The sequence below is a fragment of the Bos taurus genome, chromosome 1 (assembly GCF_002263795.3).
Source record: "Bos taurus isolate L1 Dominette 01449 registration number 42190680 breed Hereford chromosome 1, ARS-UCD2.0, whole genome shotgun sequence".
Classification (NCBI taxonomy): domain Eukaryota; kingdom Metazoa; phylum Chordata; class Mammalia; order Artiodactyla; family Bovidae; genus Bos; species Bos taurus.
This window is the reverse complement of record NC_037328.1, coordinates 79585169-79611487: the sequence shown is the minus strand read 5'-3', so window position 1 is coordinate 79611487 and position 26319 is coordinate 79585169. Positions and strand designations below refer to the sequence as shown.

General features: G+C 48.3%; 1 protein-coding gene and 1 long non-coding RNA gene across 13 annotated transcripts in view; one reads left to right on the top strand and one right to left on the bottom strand.

Annotated features, from left to right (window-relative positions):
- Nucleotides 1-304: 304 nt before the first annotated feature.
- BCL6 (BCL6 transcription repressor) lies at nucleotides 305-24291 on the bottom strand. 3 transcript variants are annotated; one of them, NM_001206450.1, is given in 10 exon segments: nucleotides 305-1522; nucleotides 4947-5084; nucleotides 5203-5333; nucleotides 6381-6548; nucleotides 7835-8019; nucleotides 8561-9532; nucleotides 11099-11320; nucleotides 12906-13076; nucleotides 13897-13935; nucleotides 15048-15082. In NM_001206450.1, coding segments are annotated over 8 exon segments (2121 nt in total). In that variant the 5' UTR covers nucleotides 13067-13076; nucleotides 13897-13935; nucleotides 15048-15082; the 3' UTR covers nucleotides 305-1378.
- Nucleotides 24292-24719: 428 nt separating this feature from the next.
- LOC100847171 (uncharacterized) overlaps nucleotides 24720-26319 on the top strand; it is a 39232-nt gene continuing 37632 nt past the window's right edge. For all 10 annotated transcript variants that reach the window (XR_009495096.1, XR_009495092.1, XR_009495093.1 and 7 more), the window contains exon 1: nucleotides 24720-24912. This is a non-coding gene — a long non-coding RNA (uncharacterized lncRNA). The remainder of the gene's footprint in view (nucleotides 24913-26319) is intronic.

Below are 26319 nucleotides of genomic sequence, written 5' to 3'. Positions count from 1 at the left end.
AAAATAAAGTGAATGAAGACAGTTTAAAAAAAAAAAAAACAGAAAGAGGAGGGAACCAGCCAGAGATAAGAAGCAAGAGGTCCATTCAAAATCCCCGACCTGGGCGCCACATGAGCAGAATTTGGCATCTGCGGTCCATCCTTCTTCCAAGAGCTGAAGGTGGGCCCTGCCCAGCAACCAGATGCAAACCCCAGCCTCAGTCTTGCCCTGCCCTCCATGAGCACTGCCCACCCAGGTGAAGAGCTGGGGAACCAGACCCATTCAAGTCCTGACTCCAGCACAAGGAAAAAAAATCCAGAACAAACCGATTTGACTTTTCATTTTATTCTTGTATTTGTACAGCTATATTTTACAACGCGGTAATGCAGTTTAGACACAGCCAAACCCTGTCTCCGGAGTAGTTATAACACAAGCATGACGCAGAATGTGATGAGACAAACATTCCCAAAGAGAGCTTAGTTAGTGACAACTCCAAGTCCCTGTGTCTGCCTACACGTCCAAAAGGGATGGCGCAGTCGTCCCCTGTTGAAAACTTCCATGAAAAAAGGCACCGTAGGACACGTTGTACGGGTATATACAAACCGAAAACTAGAACAAAACTACACGTTTTCTCCTTCCGCAGCTTTTTTTGTTCTTTTTGTTTGTTTGTTTTAATACACACTTTGTAAATTGTAAACCTTCACTTGCAAAAAAATACAAATACACTGAGGCATTTTAGACAAAATATTTTCTTACTTATACAGATGCAATACTTAAAATAGTCTCTTAAGTGCTCTTTCTCAATAAAGATTCTCAGATCCGTGTCTGCCTGCAGATACAAAATCGAGCCTTTAACGCAGTTTTATATTTTTAATATATCTTTTTTAGGTTTATATATATTTATTTTATATATATATATTTATATATTTACAACTCTGCCATATATTCCTTCACCTTTGGTTAAAAAAATTAAAGCCCTCTCTTTGATAACATACCGAAGTCTCTTCTTTTAAAAGAATGCACATTTACATACAAAAGAAACATCTGATCCCACAAAACATATACATTCCTCATTTTGCAGACTAAGTCAAGTCAGAACTTTTGCGTACTTCCCCCGCTTTGATATATAAAATGATTTTGCTTTTTGCTGACATGGTTCGCCGTACACATAGGAGAAGAAGCAATATTATTTTCTTAAAGTTTTACGGCAGTGGGGGAAGGGGAGCTGCCCTGGCGCCCCGTCCCCCGCCCCTCCCCCCACCCCGCCCCCGCCAGCTAGGATTTGCGCTAGTGGATGAAAGAGGCACTACATCATGGGATGAACATTGTAAAGTGTTACAGTATCCTTTGGGTAGATTCCGAAAAGGGGCTCGAATGGAAAGCATCAACACTCCATGCTTCAGCAGGCTTTGGGGAGCTCCGGGGGCAGGTCAGTGGCGGACACGCGATATTGCACCTTGGTGTTGGTGATGGCGCCGTGCTTCTGGCGCAAGTGAAGACGGAGCTGACTTTTGTGACGGAAATGCAGGTTACACTTCTCACACTGGGGGAGAACCAGAGGCAAACTGTTAAGTCATCCACTCAGGAAACGTGTCATTACTCAAGGACCTTGAGAAGGAGATTCTCCCTTCCAGGGATGGGGCAGTTCTTCCCTTCCCTCCTGTGGGCAGGTGAGAGCCCACAGGAATGCTGGCTTCTGCTAAGGGACAAGTACACTTTGTGCAAATGTCTCTTCCCTGCTTTCCAAAGTCTTGGTCATGTTCTTCCCCTGCTTGAGATTCATTTCCCTGCTCTAACTCAACAAATTCAAGTCTAAACCAAAAATGCAGTTCAGATGCAAACTCTTCTAATTTTTAAAGTTTTCCTGAATCTTTCTAAGGTGAAAATAATTCCTTTCCTTTAACCTCTGTAAGATTTCCAGCCTTGCCACTTAATGCCAAAAAGCCTTGGCATCCCCAAAATTAACATCCTTCTCAGATGCAGAATGCTTTGACACTGGTGACTACTTCTCACTAAACTTTGTAATCTTCCCAGTACCTGTGAATATACCTCTTAGGCAATTATGCAATACCTCTGAATATATTTGGACAAATGGATTAGAACAGTCTGAATTTTGCAAATGGAAATTCCGGAAATCTCAGATATGCTTTTAAAAGGCAGTTATATTCCTTTAACTTAGTGTACGCATCTTAGAGGCCTTCCCAGGTGGCACTAGTGGTAAAGAATCCACCTGCCAATGGAAGAGACTTGGGTTCAACCCCGGGTCAGGAAGATCCCCTGGAGGTGGGCATGGCAACCCACTCCAGTTTTCTTGTCTGGAAAATCCCAAGGACAGAGAAGCCTAGCAGGCTACAGTTCACAGGGTCACAAGGAGTGGGACACAACTGAAGTGACTGAGCACATATGGACACATAGATCTCAGATCAGCTAACTAGGCATTAGCAAGTAAAGCTGTTTCTTGTTTTGATTCCAAAAATGGGTGATAATCATTTTAGTGGAAAAGTTCTTTAAAAATAAAGTGGATGACTAAATGTAATGTGGGACCCTGATGTAATCCTGAGACAGAAAAATGTTTTAGGCAAAAACCGATGCTGCTGCTAAGTTGTTTCTGTCGTGTCTGACTCTTTGTGACCCCCGTGGACTATAGTCCACCAGGCTCCTCTGTCCATGGGATTCTCCAGCCAAGAATACTGGAGTGGGTTGCCATGCCCTCCTCCAGGGGATCTTCCCGACCCAGGGATTGAACTTGCCTTTCCTGCATCGGCAGGAGGATTCTCTACCACTAGCACCACCTGGGGAGCCCAAGTAGAAACTAAGAAAGTAAAGTATGGATTCTAGTTAATAATAACATACCCAGTATGGATTCATTAGTTGTGGTTAATGTACCCTAGTTATAAGACTTAATAACAGGGGAAATTGTGTACATATGGTATCTCAGTGCTATCTTTGCAACTTTTCTACCAATCTAAAACTATTCTCTAATAAAACTGTAATAAAATATATTCATATAGAGAATATGTCTTAAAGTAAAAATGGAAATAAACTTAGAAAATAATAAAGCAGGTGTGCAGTGAGTATAAAGAGCCCCAGTCTTGGGAGACAAGGGCCCCTCATACCTGTGCTACCCACTCCCATGTGCCCTGAGCATGGCATGTCTCTCCGAGCCTCGGCTTTCCTTTCTGCAAGGGACCGAGTCTACACTCTGAAGGTCGCTCAACTCTGATATCCTGTGTATCTACATGTCCAGCAAATAATTATAACAGCAAATACGTTCTGGACTCTTACTATGCGGCAAGCACTGTTCTGAACACTTCCGGGAATCCATTAATTTAACATAACTGTGTGAAGTAAGCACTATTATCAGGCTCAGATGAGGAAATTAAGGTACTGAGAAGATAATTAATTCGCCCAAGAACAAAATCAGGTGAGAAGATATTCACTCAAGGAGCGATAAACAAGTAAATGTAAATAACCACCTTCTCAGGTTAACATTTTGATATGGGTTAACCATTCCTTTATTTGTCCTTGTGTCCATCACTACCTACAGAGATGTCATAAATTCAGCAAAGCCAGCCTCATCTATAACAGTAGTTTCTACACTTGTAGGACATGGGACTCTTTTCTTCAAATTAAATGGAAACTGGAAAGGGAAAAAGGCTGCTATATCATTCCAGTCCTGCCCTGCAGGGTTTCAGAACCTCAGTGATTGAAAGAGCACAGTTGGAAACCTGCTCATCTACCTCATTCTCACCATTTCATAGACAAAGAAGACTATGGCCCAGTGAGAGGGTTAGGGTTTGCCCACAGCCTTAAAAAGGGTCATTGCCAAAGTCCAAATAAGAATGCAGATATCTCAGCTCCCTGGCCAGTATCTTTCCACTTTACAGCAGAGATCAGCAAGCTGTTTCTGTAAAGAGCCAGACAGTAAATATTTCACACTTGGTGGGCCTGACATTCTCTGACATAACTACTCAGCTCTGCATTGTAGCGTGAACGCAGCCGGAGACATACGTCAACAAGTGAGCCTGGCTGTGTGCCAACAAAACCTTATTTATGGACGTTGAAATTTAAATTTTATATAACTTGCATGTCATAACATATTATTGTTATTTTTAGCTATGTAAAAGTATAAAAACCATTATTAGCTTGTGGGATTTCAAAAATTAACCCATAAGCCATAGTTAGTCAAGACTCCACTCTAGAACACTGTGATTCCAGTGGCCTGATCATGGCCTCTTACTTCTGGTCATTTGCAACTGTCTTTTCTCTAGTTTTTTTCTCCCTTGTATCACCACATTTCTTTGGTTCCCCTCCTAGTCTGTGACTGCTCCTTTTCAAACACTTTAGCTCGTCTGAAGTAGACATCTAGCCCAGTTTAGGGACAGCTGGAGGCACTCAGTAAGTGTTTGTAGAAGGAATGAATGACTCTGATGTCTACGTAACCACAGTCCAGACTTCTTTCTTAAGGCCTGGATTACCTAGCCCAATACCCTCACTTTAAAGATGAGCAAACTAAGACTGATGCTGAAGCTGAAGTTCTGATACTTTGGCCGATTGGTGTGAAGAGCTTACTCACTGCAAAAGACCCTGATGCTGGGAAAGACTGAAAGCAAAAGGAGAAGGGGGCGTCAGAGGACGATATGGTTAGATAGCATCACTGACTCAATGAACATGAGTTGAGCTAACTCTGGGATATAGTGAAGAACAAGGAAGCCTGGCACGCCTCAGTCTATGGGGTCACAAAGAGCTGGACATGACTCAGCAACAGCACAACAACAACAAACTAAGACTCAGGCCAACCTCAAGCTGGCTGTCTTTGAAAATCAGAGTGAAATCTGGTCTTAGGACCATGCGAGTTCAGTGGTCCTCCCACTGCATGCCTGAGATTGACGCGAACAGCCCTGTGGCCCCAACCCCACCTCCCCGCCCCTCCCAGGCCAGCCAGTGGCCACAAGGGGCTCACGCACATGGTAAGGTTTCTCTCCTGTGTGGATTCGCAGGTGGCTCTTCAGAGTCTGAAGGTGCCGGAATCGGGTGCCACAGATTTCACAGGGATAGGGCTTCTCGCCAGTGTGGATGAGCACATGGGCACGGAGGTGGGCCACCTGCACGGAAGAGCGAAGAGCAAACAAACTGAGAGGCTCGGTTGAGGTGGGCTCAGACCCCCTGGAGCCTCTTATCAGCACACTGGCTGGGGGTCCGTGGCCCACGCCCCCTGCTCACCTGGACAAATCTGGCTCCGCACGTTTCGCATTTGTAGGGCTTCTCTCCAGAGTGAATTCGGGTGTGGGTTTTCAGGTTGGCCGGTCGGTTGAACTGGGCCCCGCAAATGTTACAACGATAGGGTTTCTCACCTGTTGCAGAGAGAAGAACAGGAAAGCCATAATTAAAGAAAGTTTCCACAGTCCCTGAGCCCTGGTTTGCAAAGCAATTAACCCTTATGCCACTTCGGCTTTCCTTCCCTTGGAAGGGGTCAGAGAGAGGTGTCAGGGGCCTGCCACCCCTCTCTCACACACACATCAGCACACCTCACCCATGACCAGGGTCAAGAAGCAGGTGGTGATGTGGAGGAGGAGAGACAATGTCAGGCATGGGTCAGGGAGGGACTAAGGTCCCAGGAACCAGCTTTGTCATCAGGATGATCTAACTTCAGGATGTGGACATGTTACTCGCCTTTTCTGGGCCTCAGTTTCCCTCTCTGGCACCCGAGGGGTGAGTTGAGATGACTCAGGAAGGCTCTGCTAGGGTAAGGCTGATTCAGTCAACCCATTCCTCAGAGAGGTAACACTCAGGCTGCTCTAATTTCTGTCTCTGAGAAAAAACATGCTTTTCCTTTCTGCTAGCGGCAACTACAGCTGCATTCTATTTGCAAGAGAGGTGGGGCCTGAGTTGGAGTAGATGCTCAGACAGAGGAAACCAATAGAAGGGCCACGTCTCCCTTCATGGAAAGTTTCTGGGATAATGGGCCCATTTAAAATTCCAGGAGAGAGGCAACTTTGGACAACAATCAGGTTATGAGATGCTACCCGGTGTGAGCTGATAAGGAACCAGCCCTGGGAGAGACCGAAGAGGCTTTAGCGTTTTTCTGGTTTATAAAAACCAACCTGTCTCTGCCTCTCTCAGCCAAGGTTCATCCCCTGTACAGTAAGATGAACACTTTTGACCCCAGTGAAGGTGGAGAAGCAACACAGAGCATCTCAAAGGAAAGACAAAGGGAACACAGAGTAGCTGGGTCACTAAGCCAAGACGTGACAGGCCAGGCCTACACTCAGGCCAGGAAAATCCCTGCTCCCTACCTCACCTCACCAGGCCCCAAAGCCCCACGCTGCTTTCCCTAGAATCCTTGCCCCGTTCTGCCCCGGGGAACCTGGCGAGCTTGGGGATGGGTTACAGAGCCATACCCGTGTGGACGGTCTTGTGGCTGGCGAGGTTGCCCTTGTAGCGGAAGGAGGCCTGGCAGCGGTCACACTTGTAGGGTTTGTCACTGTGGGTCTGCAGCGTGTGCCTCTTGAGGGAAGCCTCCTCAGAAAAGCGGCAGTCACACTCATTGCAGAAGAAGGCCCCATTCTCTGTTGGAGGGTGAGGGGAACACCAGGGTCAGCACGTCAAGAAAGTGAGGTGGGCCTCCATGGCCTGTCCTCTGGAGCCACCCCCAGGGCCAAACTGAGCCCCCAGTGCCCCATCTGCCCATTGTTCATGGGAGCCCAGAGCAAAGGCCCTGTGAGAATTCCCTCTTTCTTAGTGTTTAGGGTCTCAGTCATGGAACCAAGAAAGGAGACAGATTCAAATATTAAGGTAGAAAAGGGAAACTCACACCCAAGGTACCCACATGGCCTGTACCAGCTTACATTCATGCATAGAAGCCCTCGGGTAAGACTGCCTCTGTCTGTGTCTCTATCTTCAAAATCAGGATAATAAACCCCTGTCCTGCCTACCTCACAGGAGCATGTTGTATAACATCAAGCATCACAGGAATGTAAGATACGAATCAGAGTCAAAAATACTTTGAGTTCATCGAAGGAGGAATTAACAATGACTGTGGTCACCCTTGCACCCATCTAGACTTCATGTCTCCCAAGCACTTCTGAGACAGGGAGACAAAAGATGATGGTGGAAGTAGAAACAGAGGCCCAGAGAAAAAGAACTGGAGTATAGAGCGAACAGCCAGGGAGCCAGGATGGGACAGTCCCTCCCTGCTCTCCCAACTATTGGCCCATGGCCCTGTGCCAAGCCTCTCAGTGTAAGGAACTCATCTTTTTCTTTTGTCTTAACAATATGGAAATGACATATCATGGTGACTTACCCCTAAAAGAAGTATTACTGGGCTACCCTACTGGAGCCAGAGCTGGGGGAAGAGGGGAAAACTGGGGGTGCCAATCACAAACTATCCAAAAATGTCAATTAACAATCTGTTCAGTGAATCAAATTCAGCTAATATTAACTGAGTGCCTACTCCATGCTAGACTCATTAGGCCCTGCGGAAAACACAAGCATGAATAAGGCAGATGCTTCTCCTTCTAGAATGTACAGTCTAGCAAGGTGAACTAACATGCATACAATCAGTTTGGGTCCAGAGGGCCTGAGAAGGCTCTGGAAGCTAGTGGTAGCCAGCCCCATCGCTAGTTTTGCTGGAAGGAAGCTGAGAGAGCTGTGTGATCCTTCTCTATTCCCCAAGAATAACTCAGATTCTTCACCCCTTGCTTTGGTCAGTCTCATTCCCTACATAAGGTCTCCAAGAGTGGGAATCTGGGCTGGTGATTTAAATGCCAATGGACTTCCAATGAGGGGCTCCTTCCAATCACTGAATAGACACACAAACCTCTGGAGCAGAGGCCAGGGCAGGGAAGGGACTCACCGCAGCTGGAATCTGAGTACTCAGACTGGGTCTCTCCCAGCTCCTCGGGGAACGTGGGGCCAGCAGCATGCAGGCACATCTCTGCGTGCTGCGGGGACTGCGAGCCGCAGGATGTGCACTTGGGGGGGTGCAGGTAGAGCGGCGAGTGGCTCTCGCTGCTGCTTCTGGGGGAGCCAGTCAGGGACCTGTGGGCAGGAGGAAAGGGCCTCAGCAGATAGAGCAGGGCAGAGCCTCCTCTTGGCCTCCATGCATCCCTCTTCCCTGTGCTCAGGGCAGCCCAGGGGCCACTTGAGATGAGGAACCACAAAGTTACTTATCCCCAAGCCTCCCTTCAAACAGCGGACATACTGAGATCACTGATGGGGTCACATGGAGCCCAAACCTCACTCCCAGGCTCAGCTCCCTCCCTTTGGTGCTGCAGTCCACGGCCATCCTCCGTCCAAGACAGCAGGAGGATGCCCCATGCCATACCGAAACCAAGACCTCAGGAGCTTGGGATTCTTGGAATGCTCATCTACCACAGAGGGGAAATTCTCTCTCTATGAAAATACACTGAAGCTTAAGGACCTTCCTTACTTAGGCTAATTTAGTCAATAGGCTTTAGCCCACACCTCCAGTACACTCAGCATTTCAGGCAAGAGAACACAGCCTCTGCATCCATCAGAAGTGAGTCCAGAATCCTGCTCAGATAAGCCCTGGCCCCAAGTCCCGACTGCCTCTGATCACCTGTTGACAATGTTGTTGAGCCGACTGGCCTGTGGGATGGTGGAGTCCTCCGCACTGGTGCTGAGCTTAGTTGGGGACTGGAGGTCAAGGCTATCAGGCTCCATGGGTGGCTGGCAGGCTGGCGGGGCAGCATAGGCTCGGGGGGAAAGGCGGCCCAGCTCTGCCTGCTCAGGCCCCTCCGGTTTGGCGTTCTGGTTGAGACTGTTGAGCACGATGAACTTGTACTTCTTCCAGTTGCAGGCTTTGGGGTCAGTGGGGCTCTTGGCCGGCGGGGACCCAGAGGTCTGGAGGATGCAGGCGTTCTTGCTGCTACAGGACTCCGTAGGGGAGTTGGGCTGGCAGTCAGACTTCTGGGGACTTTGTGGGCTAACCAGACCCTTCCTGTTCAGGGGTGCATTGGGGGGCTCGAAATGCAGGGCAATCTCATCTTCCGAGGAGGGCCGCTCTTCCTCCTTGCCGGCCTTATCACAGGGGAAGTATGGGGCGCTCCGGGCTGAGGGCGCAGCAGGCTTGGGGCCCTCGGCCACACTGTAGTGCATGTCACTCCGCGCCTCCTCAGGAGCCGCCTCCTTGGGCGAGTAGATGGTGCTGTGGCACACGCTGGGGGAGATCTCCATGGCTGGCCGACTGTACTCACTGGGCACTGGCCTGGCACTGTCGCAGGGGAGGGCCCGATCCTTGGGGAAGGGGTTGGCTATAGGCATCCGGGCATCCCGGAGCTCCTCATCAGAGAAAAGGAAGCTGCTGACCGGAAGGTGGCCGTACACAGGGTATGAGGCTGGCGGTGTGGACAGGCCATTGTACAAGCTGGGGGCAAAAGCTCTGCTCTCACATCCGGGGGCGTTCCTCAGTGGCAGGCTGTTCTCCACCACCTCCCGGCCCCGATAGGCCATGATGTCCTGGGGCATCAGCATGCGGCTGTTGAGGAAGTCTTCACGGGGAGGCTTGATGGCAGGAACCATCTCTGCTTCACTGCAGGAGGGAAACAGAGAGAAGACCCCGGCCTCCTAATCAGAACCTTCCAAGTGACACTGGCCTATGAAACCCACACAGGCGCGGGGGTCAGCTAGACACAGGCAACGTGGCCCTGGACTAGGGAAACACTTGCAGTTACAAGGCAGTTCTGCTAAAAGTCTAGCAATCTAGCCCAGAGAAGCTAAGTGAGTTAGCCACACCATCAGTGCCTGTTCAGGTGTGATTTTGTGTAAGTCCCATATGTTCATATACGTGTGAATCTCTAATTATTCTGCTATTATAAAACGGAAAGCTTTTGGAGCCCTTATCTCATTTCATCCCTACAGAATCCTGCAAGGAAGGTTGAGAAGGCATTATTGTTTCCATTTTATACATGTGAAACCTGAGCTTCAGGGAGGGAAGTGTTTATTTGATGCTGGTGTCACATGTTTGGAAGGTCACTGTCAAACTGGTGTTTGTGAAGAAGGAACTCACTGCCTGGAGTCATAGGGAAGTTTCCTTTTGGAGAAGAGGCAGCAGGTGCCAGGGTGGGAAGCCCTGGCTCTGCAGCAACAGGACCTGGTTTCTAGTCCCTGTGGTGCCACTCATCAGCTCTGTGACCTGGAGCTAGTTACTGAATGCTCCCAGCACAAGGCTGGACCCAGGGAAAGCACTTATAAATGATCTTGCCACCATTATCACCCACAGGAGACAAAGAACTCAAGCTGCCTGTACTTGAAGGGACATTACGTGGGCGAAAAGTGGGCCAGCTCCATGTGATTGCAGTTAACAGAGCTAGAACCAAGGAATGAAGGTGAAAGGAGCCAGATTTCAACTTTCAAACTGTCCAAGGTAGAACTGCGTGGTTCTGGGAACAATGAGTTCCTTGCTCCTGGAGATGTTCAAACAGAGGCTGGAAACCTTTCTGTTGGAGAAGGGCTGCGATCACCCTAGAGAAGCTGAATCAAATGATTCTACAGAAGTCAAGGCCTAAGTGTTCTACTTAGCAAAGCTCTTCACTTTTTTGGCTCTCAGGTTTCTCATCTTTCAATGACCGTCCTATCTCACCAGATCCCAGGTAGGGGGTTAGACCCAGTGAACCCAATGTAACTCAGTAAACGTTCTCTCGTTTAGGAGCAGAGTGACATAAGAGATGAGTACAGCAGCCCACAGTCTGGTGGGGGAACTAAGTATGTAAATAGTTACAATGGAAGCCTAAAGGAGAACTAAAACACACATGCAAATAGTGAAAGAGAAGCAAAGTCTAACAGGAATACAAAGGGCTTTGGGAAACAACTGAACAGCTGCGGAAAGAGCAAAGTGATAACTGCACAATGAAGAAGTCGGCATCCGGGCGTGGTCAACAGGATGGGTGGGAGGAAAGGGTCAATCAAGTGAATGGAAGGAAGCAAGAAGTGGGGATACACGTGGCATATCTGAATAGCAGGAGTGTGCAAAAGCAATGGAAAGTAGGCTGTGGCGTATCACAGAGGATTATTTTTTCTACGTGCATGCATTATCAAGGGTCACTGATCTTTTGTGGTCCCTTCCATCTCCAAGGCCTCCATCCAGGTGGCAGCTCACCTGGCCTTGATGAACTTCCGGCAAGTGTCCACAACATGCTCCATCTGAAGGTACATAGCTGTGGCCATCACGGCCATGATGTTGCCCTCCCGCAGATTGAGCCGAGATGTGTACATGAAGTCCAGGAGGATGCAGAACCCCTCCGGGTTGATCTCAGGATCCAGATTGATCACACTGAGGTTGCATTTCAACTGGTCTGTGAAGATGCTGTAGAACAGGCCACTGTAAAACAAAGGAATGTCTCACTATAGCAGACATCAATTACAGAAACGGTCATCAATTACAGTTAGCAGGGGCCCTAAGCCCCTTTTCCCTGGACCAAGCTCTGGACCTTCCATGCCAATTAACAATAGCTGCCATTTATGGAGAGTTTACTCAATGTCAGAGAGTCATTAAGCACTTTACATCTACTCTCCTGTGTTTCTCACAACCTTATAAGATAGATTCTATCCTTCTCTCCCTTTTCAAATGGGGGAACTAAGATCAAAGAGGTCAAGTAATTTTCTCAAAGTCACAGAACCTGTATTCCTTTTGGTCTTCACTGCACAGATTACCAGAGTTAAATTTAGCACTCATTTGCAGTAACTATTTTTAGTTTACATCTTTGGGATAAGCATTTCCTTTCTTGCTCCACCACATTATCCTCATTCTAAAAATCTTATTGTATTTTTTAGAAGCAAATTGGGTATTGATGACAAACAAATAAAATGATACCTGTATCTGTAGTTTACTGATTTTCTAAAAGTCCATAGATTGTTTTCTAAAAGCCCATCACAAGGTCAATACTCCCAGGAGAGCTAAGTCAGTGTCAAGCTATACCTCCTGGTACCATGATGTCAGGTTCAGGAAAGAGCATGCAGGGAGAGGCCAGAATTCTGGACTGTCATCTGGATTCTACTCTTCCTGAGCATGCTGCCAGAAATGAGCTAGACTTACTAGACTTTAGTAAGTAGCTATGAAACCTTGGGTAAGGGACTTCACTTCTCTGCGCCTTGGTTTCCTTATCTGCAAAGCAGGAATGACAATGTCTCCCTTACACAGTTGTGGCAAGAATGAAAATGTAAAGGGGACAAATTGATGCCTGAACACAGTAAGCATTTGGTTAGTGTCATCTATTATCTTAACTCTCTATAAACCTTTCCACTATTTTTTTTAAAGGTGCTTGTTGTAGATGTTCTGTATGTCCTCTACTTGCAATCCAGATTCCTGACTCTACGTCAGCTCACCTATAAACGTTTTCATCTTACCATCTATAAAATAGAGCTAATCATGCCATCCATAATACAGGCCACTTTGAAAATCCAGGGAGATGATGGAATGTAAAACTGCTCTGAACATTTGAAATACTTGACAAATATAAAGAATTAGCCAGCTCACTTTCACCAGCTTAGATATTCTCTGAAACACCCACGGAAATATAATCATAGTATAAATAAATACAATCAGAAAAAAAGAGCAAAAGATCTCAACTTAACTTGCTAGAAATATTTAAAAACTCGCTTTCACTTTTCATTTTTTCCCCACTGATTCACTAAAGTCATTCCGTTTGCCCTAAACACATCTCTTCTGGAGACAGGATCTGATTTCTTCTCCCTCTATTCCCACAGAATGGAAACGCTTTCTTTTCTAAAAGTGTATTTATTCATTTGCTGCCTGGGAACCCACTCTGCCAGGCCATGTGCTGGGGACCTAGAGACAATGAGATGTGGCCCCAAACACTGCAAGAGGCCTCCACCCTCCACCCTGGCAGCCAGCACCTTCGCTCCCCTTATATCCATCATCTGCCTTCTACTTCCAGACCCCTTACCTGCAGGCCATGAGGACTGTCTTATGGGCTCTAAACTGCTCCCGGCTCACCACTATGACAACATCAGTCAAGATGTCACGGCTCCGGAGTCGATTAAGGTTGAGAAGAACGTCACTGGCATGGCGGGTGAACTGGATACAGCTGTCAGCCGGCGAGGCCATTTTTCTTCACCTGAAAGAAAAGGTCAAAATCCTGTTAGTCCTCCAGAACCTGTTTCCTTCTCACCAGGAGTGTGAGAGCAGGTGGCTCAGCCTGCTCCCTTGTGTTTGCTTTTGAACAATTCATCGGCCACCTCTGGGCATTTCTCTTCATGTCTGTACTAGGAGATAATCATCTTTACCTGACTTGTTAATAGAAAACCCTATAGGGTAAAGAGGAAGGGAATGAGTATTTGTTGAACGTTTTTTCCACATACCAAACACGCCACCAGCATTGAGAGGCAGTGAGTGAGTGACAGGGGAGAGAAAGCATGCTTTGAAGGTTAGCACGTGGGCCATACCTTTTGCAGGCTATATAACTTGGAACAGGTTGTTTTACGATGTCTGGGCTTCAGTTTCCCCAAATGGGGAGTACTAATTCCTCTGCGGTGGTAAAACTTAGAGATATGTGCCTGGTCCACACTAGATTCTCAAAAATCATAGCTATTCTCATCAGTATCTCATCTCATCATCCTAGCCACCATCTGTCTCTCCCCTGCTAAGCTTCAGAATTGTCAGAATGCAACTGTCAGAACTGCTGGTGCATAGTAGGCAGCAAAATTACTGTGAACCAAGCAACAAGTAAGGGAAGCCTGGTCACATGAGTGTTAAGACAGTCAAATGCAGGGGCAAAAGAGTAGGGGTGGGGTGGGGGGGTGTGAAGGAGAGGCAATCAGCTGTCCTTTCTCTCATCTAAAGAAAGGTGGCACTGTTCACAGAGACACATGCACTGGCAAATTCAAAAGAAACAGTTTGTCCACAAAACTGTAAAGCGTATAATTCAATTTACTTACCCAGTGCCTTGATTCACAGTCCAAAATTTTGCTTAAAACCTGCAGGGAAGAGAAAAACCAAGCAGAAATTGATTTAATGAATGTAAGATTGTCCACTATAGTCTTATTTTAGGACACACATATTTAGTTTTACTCTGATAGCTGCAGCCTGCCAGCTGGTGCGGTTTTACCACAAGTGAGCAAACACTTTATCCAGCTCGGCTCTTACAGAAACAACAGGCACCCGAAGCTACACAATAATAATGTTTTTACCTTGAGTACTCAGAATACAATTTCATACGTTAATTACATACACATATACACATTTAATTCCTTTTTCAAAGTAAAAAATGTATGCCATCCAAATGTAATAGAGTTTATGGGAAAGAAAAAAAAATAAGAAAAGTGATTCTTTCAATATTAATGAAATGATCCTTCAAGGGCCTAAAAACTGGATGCTTATCAAAACCTGCTAAAATACTATCTTCCAAACTTAGAATGATTCCACAAGACCAACAAGGTCAATATCTTTATCCTTAGTTCACCGAGGACAAAATTGAGTTACCAGGCAGTATTTCCTGACTGTCTGAAGCACTTAAGACTAAATAAGGAATGTGCAGAATCCAACCTGAGATGGTTTATCTACTCTTTTGTTCATTTTCAAAGTTTCCAATCCCATCTCTCCTGGGTCTAAGATCAGATATAGTGCCACAAACTTCCAAGTTTGTGCTTCCCCCTGCTGGTGAGAGATTTAACTGTGTGGTTTAGCTGAGAACTGGCCAGGGAGCACTCAAGAAACACGGACCCTCTCCAAATTGATTTCTCTAAAACAAAATCATTTAAAGTCTAGGTGAAAGACTCATTTATGATCACATGTGGGCTGCAGAAACAAAACAATATCTGAACCCTACCCCAACTCGTCTTTTTTAACATGTAGCTTTTCAGAGCTATTTTCCGGGTAAAGGGGCCCGAGGCCAAGGAGGTCATATTGGGCCACATAAATGGTGAGTGACCCAGCCCTAGGTCTTCTGGCTCAAATTCTTGTCCCCTTTCCAAATCAGCCTACGTGCTGTAGAACAGGCAAGACAGCACCCTGATGTGGGTGAATCTCATTTTTAAGTTCCTTCCCCCACACAGACACTTTGCCCCCATTCCAGGCTGCTGAGTCTTACCAAATGAGCACTCTAAAATGAGAGGTTTCCTTGAGTCTGTAACCAAACACTCTGACATTTCTCTGTGGTCCCAAGTGCCAGTCACTCAATCTCATAGGCTTCAAGGTTAATGTGTGCATGTGAGTGAGTGGAGGCGAGAAGGAAATGGGGGAAGGGAGAGGATAGAAAAAGACAAAAGAACCTATTTCCTCCTCTCCCCATCCGAACTTGGATTGGCAAAAAAAGATACACGGAATGGGTCCTAACCAAAGTTCAATGATTGTGTCCTTGGAAAAGGAATACTGCAGACACATGTGAGGTTTATTTATAAACCTTCTCCTCCTCCCCTACGGAAGAGATCCCTCAACAACTCTGGAATACTTAAGGCTGTCCTTTAACCAGCTTCAACCACCCTCTCGCTTGTGGATTTCCAGTCACACAGACTCTAGGAACCACAGGAAGTGCAGATTTGCCATTTCACCTTGACAAGTGGCAATGACTCACTCCTGATGCGGAATGAAACAAACAAACAATCCCCCTGGGTCCACTGTCTGTCAGGCTGTTGGCTGGGCACCTTCCACTGTAAACCTCTCGGCCTGGCTTGACCAAATAATGCACATACACTAAGGCCCCTGCCCTTATTAAGTCCACTCCTTTCCAAGCTAGCTTTATCTTAGGAACCCCCCAAACTAGTGAGTATGTTAGTCATGGTGGGTGTGGGCAATGATGCCACCCTCTATATGCTGCAGGTGTGGGAGCACCACTAGAATTTGGTTTGCTTTTCACAGACCACTCAGCTGTTTATCATCCATTTTTGTGTCTGATCCTTATAATAGCCACCATTAACTGGGAGGAGAGTGAGGCTCCATGAGATAAGTCTTATCCAGGATCTCAGAACTAATTCCAAGCAAAGCCCGGAAGAAACCCTGCCTACTAGCTTCAGCCATCCCACCAATGTCAGCACAAGACTCCTTCCACAGAAGCAACCAAGACAGCAGAGGTGTCAAGAAGAAACTGACATCTGCAAGAGCCCAGAGCTTTCCCGACTCCATCCCAGCACCAGCTGCAGTAACCACCAAGTGAAAGTTAGACTGGTCTTTTCCACCCCCATACACTTTCTCTCCTTTGGCGCTTTCCCTGTGTAAACGAGGCACCTTGAGAAGGCAGATAGATCCTTTAAAGGGCTTGATGAAAAACGAGGGAATTCCCCTTTTTAAAAAAAAAGGGGGGGGGGGCAAAGGTAAAGAAGACAACAGAAAGGCAAAGAGAGACAAGGGATGGGAAGGGCTAAGCCAGCCTATATGAAAAGATCCCATCCTTTTCCTCCCACCTCCAGAGGTGGCCCTCTTCTCTTGCTCACACACAAGGGCACAAACTCGAGCCCTGCAGCCGGGCAAGCCGGCGCAGATCCGCAGATTGGCCCACCCCCATCACACCGTACCTGTCTGCTAGGGACCGCCCACCCCCGGGCGTGTTGCCTGCACCGCGGCGCGTCCACCTCGAAGCCCCCCACGGGCGCGGCGGAGCCCCGGCGATAGCCGTGAATTTGGTTACATTCAAGTAAAACTTTTCGTGCACCTCGGTAGCTAACATTATGTGTGCCTTTTTTTTTTTTTCCTGTTACGCCGTCAAGGCAGGGGGCAGTGAGGGGAATGGCACAGCCCTCTCATTCCCGGAACACAGTCGATCTCAACTCAGCGGATTTCACAGAACACTCTCTGCCTATCGCCGGCTCCAACGAGAAGTAACTTTCCAGGAAGCTGCCGGCCCCGACGGCAGCCAGGATCGCTGCCTGCGCCGCTCGGGCCGCCGGGGATTCACCCGGCGAGGGGGGGCAGCCCGGGGAGGCTCGCGGGGAATACGGCGCACTTTCCCCTAAATCCCTCGTCCGCGCCAGGTCTAGGAGTCTATTAGAGTTCACCTAGTCCAACCCTTCCCCCACAACAATTTTTTAAACAGGGAAAGTCAGGCAAGTTAGTAGCACAGCCGGGTCTGAAAGCCAGGATTTCACGTTCTATCCCAGGCTTGACTTCAAGTTGCCCCATTACGGCGTTTATTTGCCTGGTGCGTCTTTTTCTTTCTCTTTGCTTGCCCCTCCGACCCCGTCCCCTCGTTTGAAAGGGAGTGGGCGGTCGAGGCCCCCCCAAGTCAAAAAGATGGAGTCCTAGAGCTGAGGGTCTCCATCCAGCGCGCCCCACCCGAGCTGAAGGAAAACTAAACCGAAAGCCCCTTCCGCCTACGTTGGCAAGAAGGAGAACCCAGCTCAGCTCGATTTCCGCCCAGAATAGAAGCTGCCAGGCCGAACCTGGCTAGATTTCGAAATTTCCGAATCCGATTTCTCTGAAACCATAGATTAAAAAGGTCAGGATTGGCACAAGCCTTGGGCTCAAACTCTAGCGCGTTCATGGGCGCGCCAAGGTTGCCTTGCCCTCCCCGGGCCTTCCTCGGAGTTAGAACCCCCGGGCGCCATCTCCTAATCGGTCTCAGCATCGGACTCCAAGAGGCACCTGCGGGACCCGGTGCTAGGGAGGCGAAATATGCAGCCTCTTAGGCCGCAGCGCAGTCCTAAAACTGGAGGGTAGCGTCACACTGCGCCGCGCAGCACCTCAGCAGCGGGGGCGGGGTCAGTAAAGACGGGGCCTCTTTGGCCTCATAAAATCCCACTTTCTCATCCCTTCGCCGGGTAGAATAAAGGTGAAAGCGAAGGCTGCAATTTAACACGGGATGGAATGAGAATCTAGGAAGGGAAGCTAAAATTAAATGCATTTATTGGAAATTAGGAGTCCCCGTGGTTCCGGGAGCTCAAACCTAATCCTGTTTTACCGCTGCCTGACACTAGAGAGAGCCCTCCATCAAGGCTTAAAACCGACTCCTCCTTGTCGCCCCGCCCCTCCTTCTATTGACCTAGTTTAGATCGAGTCTCCGGATTTGGAGAAAGCCTTTCCCCCTCCCCCTTTCTCTATCCCGGTCGGGTTTTGGATTATTGGTAATCTAATAACTCCAATAACTCGTTGAGAAATCCAGAGGAGAATCTGGAAGTGCAAAGCACTCTTGAGAGGCAGGGACGAGGCATTTTAATAAGGCCGGAGCCGCCGCAGTGGAACCCGCATCAGGGCTCTGGCCGCAGCGTTCCCTTTCTCCGCAGCGTCTCAGCTAAGGAGCCGCCTGGGTCTAGTCTCGGGGGTCTGGCGGTTGGGACGGGGGTGGGGGTAGGGTCAAACCGCCGAGTTGTTTTTGTTCTGGGGGAGAAACACCCCCTCACGCTTTTGTCTGGGGGGCGGGAGGGTTTGAACACCGTAGATGAAAGTGAATTTGATAACGTGGTGGCCTCTGCAGTCGCTTTGGGTGACCGAGGAGGTGTTCAGGGACATGATGTCCTGACTTTCATTTCTATCACACTTCCTGCCAACAGCGCTCTTGCAAGCCTGCAAGCTTCTAGGAAATGCAATAAAATAGAGGGATGTGTTTTATCATCAAGATCTGAAAGGAGCTGCAGAAGGGACACTCCCCGGGCGCCCAGCTCGCGACTGCCTTCCAGAAAGGGCCGGCAGTCAATGCCAACAGACACGAGCAAAGATATTTTGGCCATCCTGCCTGGAGCGGGCTCGGCCTTTGCAAAAAGGCTGACGGGGGAGGGCAGAAGCATGATCTCCCCAAGCAAACAATGCCTTTAAAAATCCGATCTGGACAGAAGTCAGCCAAGGTCTTTATTCACGTTAATGAAGATGGAAGGCACTAACTGTCCTTGGAAAACGATGAGTCAAACTTGACCGCTCTTCAAACACGTCCCCAGATTCGTTTCCAACCCGAACAGAGGCGCGTTTCTCCAACGCGGCCTGCAACAGCTCCCGAAGTGGGAGAGGCAGAACTTGATTCCTGCTGACCAGGGCGGTGGAATCAACGGCTTCTCTCGCGGGTGTGCGCGCCAGTGGTCGCTAGGGGCCGCCAGCACGCGGACGCGCGTTTGCCATCTTAAGTTTTGAACTCCAAGCGAGAATACTTTACTGAGAAGCTATTGTGGATTACACTCTGCCTGTCCATAGGACCCACGCACACAACTGATTTCTCACCAATCCACTAAGCAAAGTTTGTAAGTGGGGGGTGGGGTGGTCCGAGCTATTTCAGGATCCAAATGTGAGCCTCCGACACAGTGAGGTGCAATCTCTGCAAGTTTAGGGACGGGGCTTTAATCACGCCCTGACACACGCACACCCCCCTCCCCAAGATCTGATGCTCCCACCCCTCAGCGCTTCAGTGGGCTTTTCAAAGTCTGTTACGGAAAATCTTGGGCCATACTTTGTAAACAAGTTGCTCGGAGAAATATGGGGAAAGAACTCTTTCCCATTATGGTTACCTAAGAGGTTAAAATTATGGCTCCCTCTGCCTTCAGCTGCTTTTTCTCAGCTACCTCGAAGGGGCGGAGACAAACTCGCCTTTGACTTTAAGTCACTGACCTGGAATTCAGAAGCTTAAAATCTGGTTCCGGTTAGGTCACTAACTCCCCATTAACCCTCACATCAAGCCAGTTTCCTCACTGTAAAGAGCTGTATGTCCTAGAGCCCTTGTGGTATCCCTCCACTGTAGACTTTGCCCCGGGAAAGGCCACAGCAACTGGGAGGCAGTGTTTTCAAAAGGGGGTGCTTTTTGGTTCTCTAAGCAGATGCAGATGTCTGCCCGTCGCTGAGCGACATGAATGGGTAAGCATCCGCAGGCCTTGTAATTTTCCTCCGCCTTACCAAAACGTTGGAGGTTGGGTGTCATCCTCATTGGAAGGTGCCCTGCATCAGTCCTAGCACCTGGTTGAGATACTTGGGGACCCGAAGGTGACGCGGTCTGTCTAATGCCCAAAGTGGGGAACTCCGCCAAGACCTACCACTAGGTGGCGGACTCGGTCCGTACGAAAACCGCCGCGCGACCACAGCCTTCCACCCTCGACTGCCCCCCACCTTTCTGCTGTTGTGGTGTATTAGGGGGAGGGGATTGCCTCCATAGGGCAAAGCAGGAAAACATTTTAATTTACAGAAGGTAATTCGTTTTTCCCCATGCTCACACCTCTAGCAACCACAACGCAATATCTGAAGCTGCGTGCGTGTATTATACGTAGATTTTTCCAGCCCTAAATGTATTGGGAACAGAAAGAAAGAATGCACTTGTCTTCAAAAAGCAGGATGGCACTCGGCAGTATTGGCAGAGGTTCCTGCCAAACCCTGTCGACCACCAAAAAAGTCGGGTACAAACTGATTCCCACGGAGAAAAGAGACCCTGGAGGCCAAGGGCAGAAGAAGGGTCCCACCCAGTCTTACAGCGCTTGGCTAAATCGCGGATGGGGGAGTGGGGACGAGTTGGTCTTTTGGTGGGGCTGTGGTCTCGGAGTGGGACGCGGGCAGGGTAGGGAGGAGCCGTTCTGGCTTCTAGTGGGGCGAGGAGAAACCGGCCAGCTTTCCCACAACCCAGCACTCTCGCTCCGATCACTGCGGCAGCTTTCCCACTTGTTGCGCAGTGCAGGAAACTGGCACGCGCCACACTACTTTAACTCCCAGAGGTCTCCAGACCGGCTACAGATCAGCCTGCCACTGCCCCTGGCAATCCACAACCCTCCCTCCCCAACCAACCCCCCACAGACACCATCTCCACCGCCAGCAAAAACTACAGGACTTCCAGTCAGTATTTTTTTTTTTTTTTTACACCAAAACATTCCTTCTTATCTCAATATCAGACAGGCAGCAGAATTCGGGTGCCCAGAGAAGTCAAGTCCAAGGCGGCGGGAGTGGGGGGCGGCGCGCTACTTCCGCCTGTAAAACTCGCCTACTTAAAGCCAACCAGGCAACCCTCCCCCCATCACACACACACACACACTCGAACTACTTCGCCTATTTTGACACCATCCTAGCTCGAAAACCGTTTTTCTCCCTCCTTTTGAGAAATCAAGTTTTTAAAAAGCTAGCTTTATCTCTCCTTCCTAAAGAAAAAAAAAAAAATCCTCATAAGGTCATTTCACAATATTTTTCAAATATTTGACTTTTGCAAATAGATAAGTTTCATCCACCGAGGGGTGGCGCTGCCGCACCACCTCCTGTGAATCTGAATTTTTCACAACAAAGTGGGTTGTGAGTGTGGCTACCCAGCAAAGGAGAGAGGGAAGGAAGAATTTTGACATCTAGTTATGGCTACCATTTACTCAACCAATAACTGGAACTCTTTAAGGCTCAGCTAACGATAGCTGAAGAGTTTACTGTCCCATTCCTGTCCCAAACCCAGAATAAAAATGGAACATTTGTTTTCATGAAAGCAAGGGGTAGAACCCTTAGAAACTGAGCATAGAGGAAATAACCAGTTGGAGAATTCCCACTTCTATCTGCTTTCTCCTTCAAGTTGCTCTGTTTTTACAAATAGATAGCCTTATCGTCACTATCAACAGACCCTTAAAATCAGTCAATGCTTGGGCCTGCAGTATTGGAAAGTCTTCCAAGTAGGATATTGGAAACTTCTATTTATAAATGGAGAGAGGGGGGACTATTTCCCATCCGCAGGCTTCTATTTTGGCCTGAAAACTCAACTACAGTCATTTAAGGCAGGGAATGCCCATCTCCTGGTACTCCCTTTCCATTTCCTCCTCCCCCAGAGACACATTATCTTTTCTCCTTAAAAAAAAAAAAAAAAAAGCATATATTTTAAAGTGAGAATGTGATTTCACCTCGTTCCTTTGAGCTCATGTTTGCTACCTCCAGGAATAGCGTGTGGACTAGGGCCAGATGAACTTCAACTTGGGCTGCAGATTTACGAGGTTCTGTTCAAGTGCCAAAGGCTCTTGGTAGTAAATAGCGAGCAAAATAGATACCTGTCTCCTGACGGATCTTGCCGGCCCCCCTCTTAATTTTTTTCTTAAGTTATTTATCAAAACCACACACACCTTGCAAAGAAAAAGGGAAACTGGCAGTCTCTGTAGAGGAAGCCAGTGGCATCGCTCTGAGCCACAAACTGTATTTCTAAACAGCCCTTTCCCTGGTTCCTTCTCTCCTGCCCCATTTTCTTTTTCCTTTTTGACAAAAAAAAAAAAAAAAAAGCATCTACTGACACTCACTTTACTTTAAGGTGGGGGTGGAGGGGACGCATTACAAGATATTCCTCCTGGAAACTATAAACTGATGGAACAAAAAAATCCGAAAGGATTAAATCAGTTTCCTGGAGGGGATGGCGAGCTCACAGAAGAGGTCAGGGACCCAGTAACAGTTCTCGATTTGGAGCGCCCAGTCTGGGGCCATTCCTTCGGCTCAGCTGTCAGGACCCCCACCACCAAGACAAACATTTCGAGAAGGGGCACAACATAAACAGGATCTTTTTCAAGCTTTTTTTTTTTTTTTTAATTTGTAGGATTGTGTACTTGTTTTCCATGGGATAGCTTTAAAAACTCAATTATTGCAACACGAGTTCCATTTTTGGCCAGAGTTCCAATAACACGGCATCATAACGGCAACGCAATCTACAGTTCTCAAGACATTTACCACGGTCACTACATCCGGCAGCGGAGTGGCCCCCTCGCTCCCGCGGCTCCCCAGCGCAGCCGATTTCCGAGGCTCCGACTCCCTACCGGCTCCCGCCCCCGGCCGCCGCCGCCGCCGCCTTCCCCCATTCCTACTCCCTCGATGAGAGCTACAGGTTGCAAATCCAACCAACCTCGCAATCCATTTCTGCAAAATCACTCACAAAGATCTCCCGTTTGCGCCCGCGCCCCCTCCTCCCGGCGCCAAGTCCCCCAGCCAGGGCCACAAAGTGCCCTTCTCTCCTCCCGGGTCTTGCACGTAGGAACGCGGGCTGGGGCTGTTTGTGTTTTCCCTCGCCCTGTGCAAGGACCTCGGGAATCTGAAGCCTGACGCCGCTACTCTCCGACCCGCAGTTTTTGTTTTGTTTGTTTTCACAAAGCTTGCACCATGGGAAAAATAAAAATTTAGGAAAGCGGGGAAACAGCCATTGGGAGCTAACACCGAGTCACGCAGCGCCCAAAATACAAACACCGCGACCGCCAGAAATCCCGCCACCTTCCCGCTTGGCTGGGCCGTCCTGAGAAGGTTCCCGGAGTCCCCGCACTCTGAACAGCACCGCAGGTGCAAACGCGCACCCCTTTCCCACCCCCACCCCCAAATCCCCATCCCGCCACAAGCCTCTCTCCCCAGGACCGGGAGAGAGAGCGCGCGGGGGTTCCCGACTCCCTAGACTGCAACCAAGAAAGAATGATTTCCAAACTATTCAACATCCCCGCCCCCAGGCAAGCTAAACCTCCCCCAAAACGCAGGGGAAGGGGACACCAAAACGCTCGGATCTCGTTAGGAAGATCGCGGCTCAGAAAGGAACACTTCATCTGGGTTTATGAAGGGAAAAAAATAAATAAATAACCACGAGGAGTTCGCTTGCATTTCTCCTCCAAAATCTCGGCTCGGAGGTGGGGAATCTAGAGGACCGAGGCCGGTGGAAGGGAGCCAGCGGGGCGAGCGAAAGGGCAGCCTCCCTCCTCGCCTCCCGGAGTGACCAAGAAGGACGGGAGAAGGGAAGGAAGGAGAGGCGAGGGAAGGGAGAGGGAAGGAAGAAAGGCGAGGCTGGAGCGAGGGAGCAAGGAAGGCAGTTTGCAAGCGAGAAAAGAGGGAAAAAAAAAAAAAAAAAAACACAGCCGCACGAATCCAGCGAGATCACAAGCCGTACGCAAGCAGCAGCAGAAAGAGCGAGAGCGCGAGCGCGCGTCCTCTCCGCCGTCTGGGGCCAGACAGCCCCCAGACTTGCCCGAATCACCCCCCAAGCACTGTCTCGTCCTTTCTGCTCCGGCCGCCCCCTAATTCCCCTCCTTCCTCTCCTCCACCTCCTCTTCAAAAACCAAAACAACACAAGGGAGGGTGGCAAAAGCCTCCCCAAACCGGCCAATTCACTCAAAGACAACAAGAATAAAATAATAAAAATATAAAAATCTACATCCTAGAGTGGGAGAGACGTGGGACTAATCTTCGGCATTTATTTTAACACCTGACAGCTACAATAAATAAATATATACATTTACATCAATAGATACACATAGGAAACTTGGAGCCAAAGCATTTGGCAAGAGCAGAAAAAAAGAATTAAAAGGTAAAATAATGATCATGAGCAGCGGCGGCGGCAGCGGCACCAGCGGCAACAGCGGCGGCGGCAGCAGCAGCGGCGGCAGCAACAGCAATAATCACCTGGTGTCCGGCCTTTCCTAGAAACTTCTTGCATCACCACTTCTAAGAACCCCAGTTCTAAGAATCAACAGAGCTCAATTCTCGGAATTTGAGCTGGGGACTTTACCACTGCTACGTAGCAGGGGAGGACTCGGTGTCAGCTCTTCACGACTTATGCCTCCTCCGGGCCATAAAAAGCCCTCCAGGCCAAAATATTTTCCCGCTGTCAGGCAGATTTCGGGGTCCTCACAGGGTAGACGTCTCGGGTTTGGAGGTTTCGGCGCGAGGGTCGAGGGGCCGGACGGTGGCTCTCCCTACCCGGCCCCCGGTCGGTGGTACAGCCTGCTCCGCCACCGTCACGTGGGCGCCCCCTCTGTGACGTCGGCGTCTTCGCTGTAGCAAAGCTCGGCCTCTGGAATTCTGAGAACTAATTTGCTATTCGGTGACATAAGAGGGGGAGTGCGCTTTGCTTCCCCGGGGTCTGGGGCTCATTTCTCCTCTCTTCCCCATAAACTCAGCTCCTCCGAGCTCAAAACACAAAAGGAAGCGAGAGGTTGGAACCTTTGGGAAAAGTCTGTTATATATAGTAGGTTTCGGGGCGAGTAAGAGAGAGAGAAAAAAAAAAAAAACAATAAACACCACAGCTCTTTCCAGCTAGAATATTAGGCACCACGAGAAAAATATTTGCCAAGCAGTTTTCGGTGGGTTCATTTGCTTTATTTTTATTTGGGACAGTTTGGGATTTTTTTTTTCCTTGTTGGTGTGGTGGTTTGGGATTTGGGGTGGTTGTATTATGATGGTTTTCGGATTTTTGCTTCTGATTTTTGCCTTTTGCAACTTTGTGATGTTACGTAAATCGTAGGATCCCGCATCGGTTGGATTTTGTTTTGTTTTACCCCTATGAAATCTCTCAAGCGATATAAGGAAGACGTGTTGTTTTAATACTGATAGTGTTGAAAGAAGCTTGAATTTTTTGTCGTATGTAACAATTCCAACCCCCACTTTTTTCAGGGGGGCGGGGAAGGGTATTCAATTTTCCTTTTCCTCTTGGACTTTTACTGAGAGGACGCTCTCCTGCACTTGAGAGACATGTTCAAAGGATTTGTTTTGGTTTGTTTCTTTCCAGGACAGCAAGTGGTGGGTTTACTCTGTTATTGTTGACTCTTAGGAAAATTCTTGCTGCAAGAAACGTGTGTGTATGTGTACGCGTACGCTTGTGTTCTACAAAATTCTGTGAGCCAAATACATGTTTGTGTTCTGCTTTTTCTTTAGGTCTTGGTTCCCCCCGCTCCCTCCCAGCTCGTTTCAAGGTCGTTGTTAAAAATCTCTCCTGTCTGTGTTTAAAGAGACCAGCCGGAGGGAATTCTAAAGGCCTGCGGTGCCAGTATCACAGATACTGCGTGGATTTAGAACAGACTGTGCTACAACTACAACGCGCTTCACGCAGCACAGTCCTCTTAGTTTTAGAGCTGAGTTAGGAGGAGGAGGAAAAGGGGGGAAATCTTTCTTTCTTCCTCCCTTTCTTTTTAAAGGCAAATGCAGTGCAGAATCATTTCACTGTGGGCCTTGGTTTGTTTATTCAGAACTGCCAGTTTCCCTATTTAAATGTTGGTTGGGGTTTTTTCCCCTCCTACTCATCCCTGAATGAGGGAGACTCTTGTTTCTTTTATGTCTCTCTCTTAAAAGAAGGGTGTGAGGGGAAAATAATATTTCAGATTCCTCAAGTATTAACCCAAAATGTTTGGACCAGAAGCAGCTTTCAAAGGTCAGGCTGTTCTGAGCCTTGGCTATGAAAGTCCTTCAGGCGGACTCATTAAATTACAGACGAGTTCTTAAAGGTTCCACAAAATTTCTGCACATGTTAATTTCCAATAAAGATATCTCCCCAAATAATCTACCTCTCCAAATTTGGATTTATAGTGGAGAAGTGAGCAGAGAGATTACTGGCTGTTTCCTGGGATATGTGGGAATCTCTTTCCCAGAAGTCTGTAAGAAGTTCAGATCTGTTGCTGAAAATGTCAGTGCAGCCCCCCTTTTGAAAAGGCCGTGTTGGAGTTTTTACAACCAGGAGAGATCCAAAGGGGTCGATTATTTTCCACAAGGGCTGG

Coding starts and splice junctions, on each gene's coding strand:
- BCL6 (XM_024990977.2), bottom strand. CDS start 13,066: ATGGCCTCGCCGGCTGACAGCTGTATCCAGTTCACCCGCCATGCCAGT. Junction 6,549..7,834: donor GTACTCAGATTCCAGCTGCG/GTGAGTCCCTTC, acceptor ACCCTCCAACAG/AGAATGGGGCCTTCTTCTGC. Junction 1,523..4,946: donor CAGGAGAGAAACCTTACCAT/GTGCGTGAGCCC, acceptor GTTCTCCCCCAG/TGTGAGAAGTGTAACCTGCA.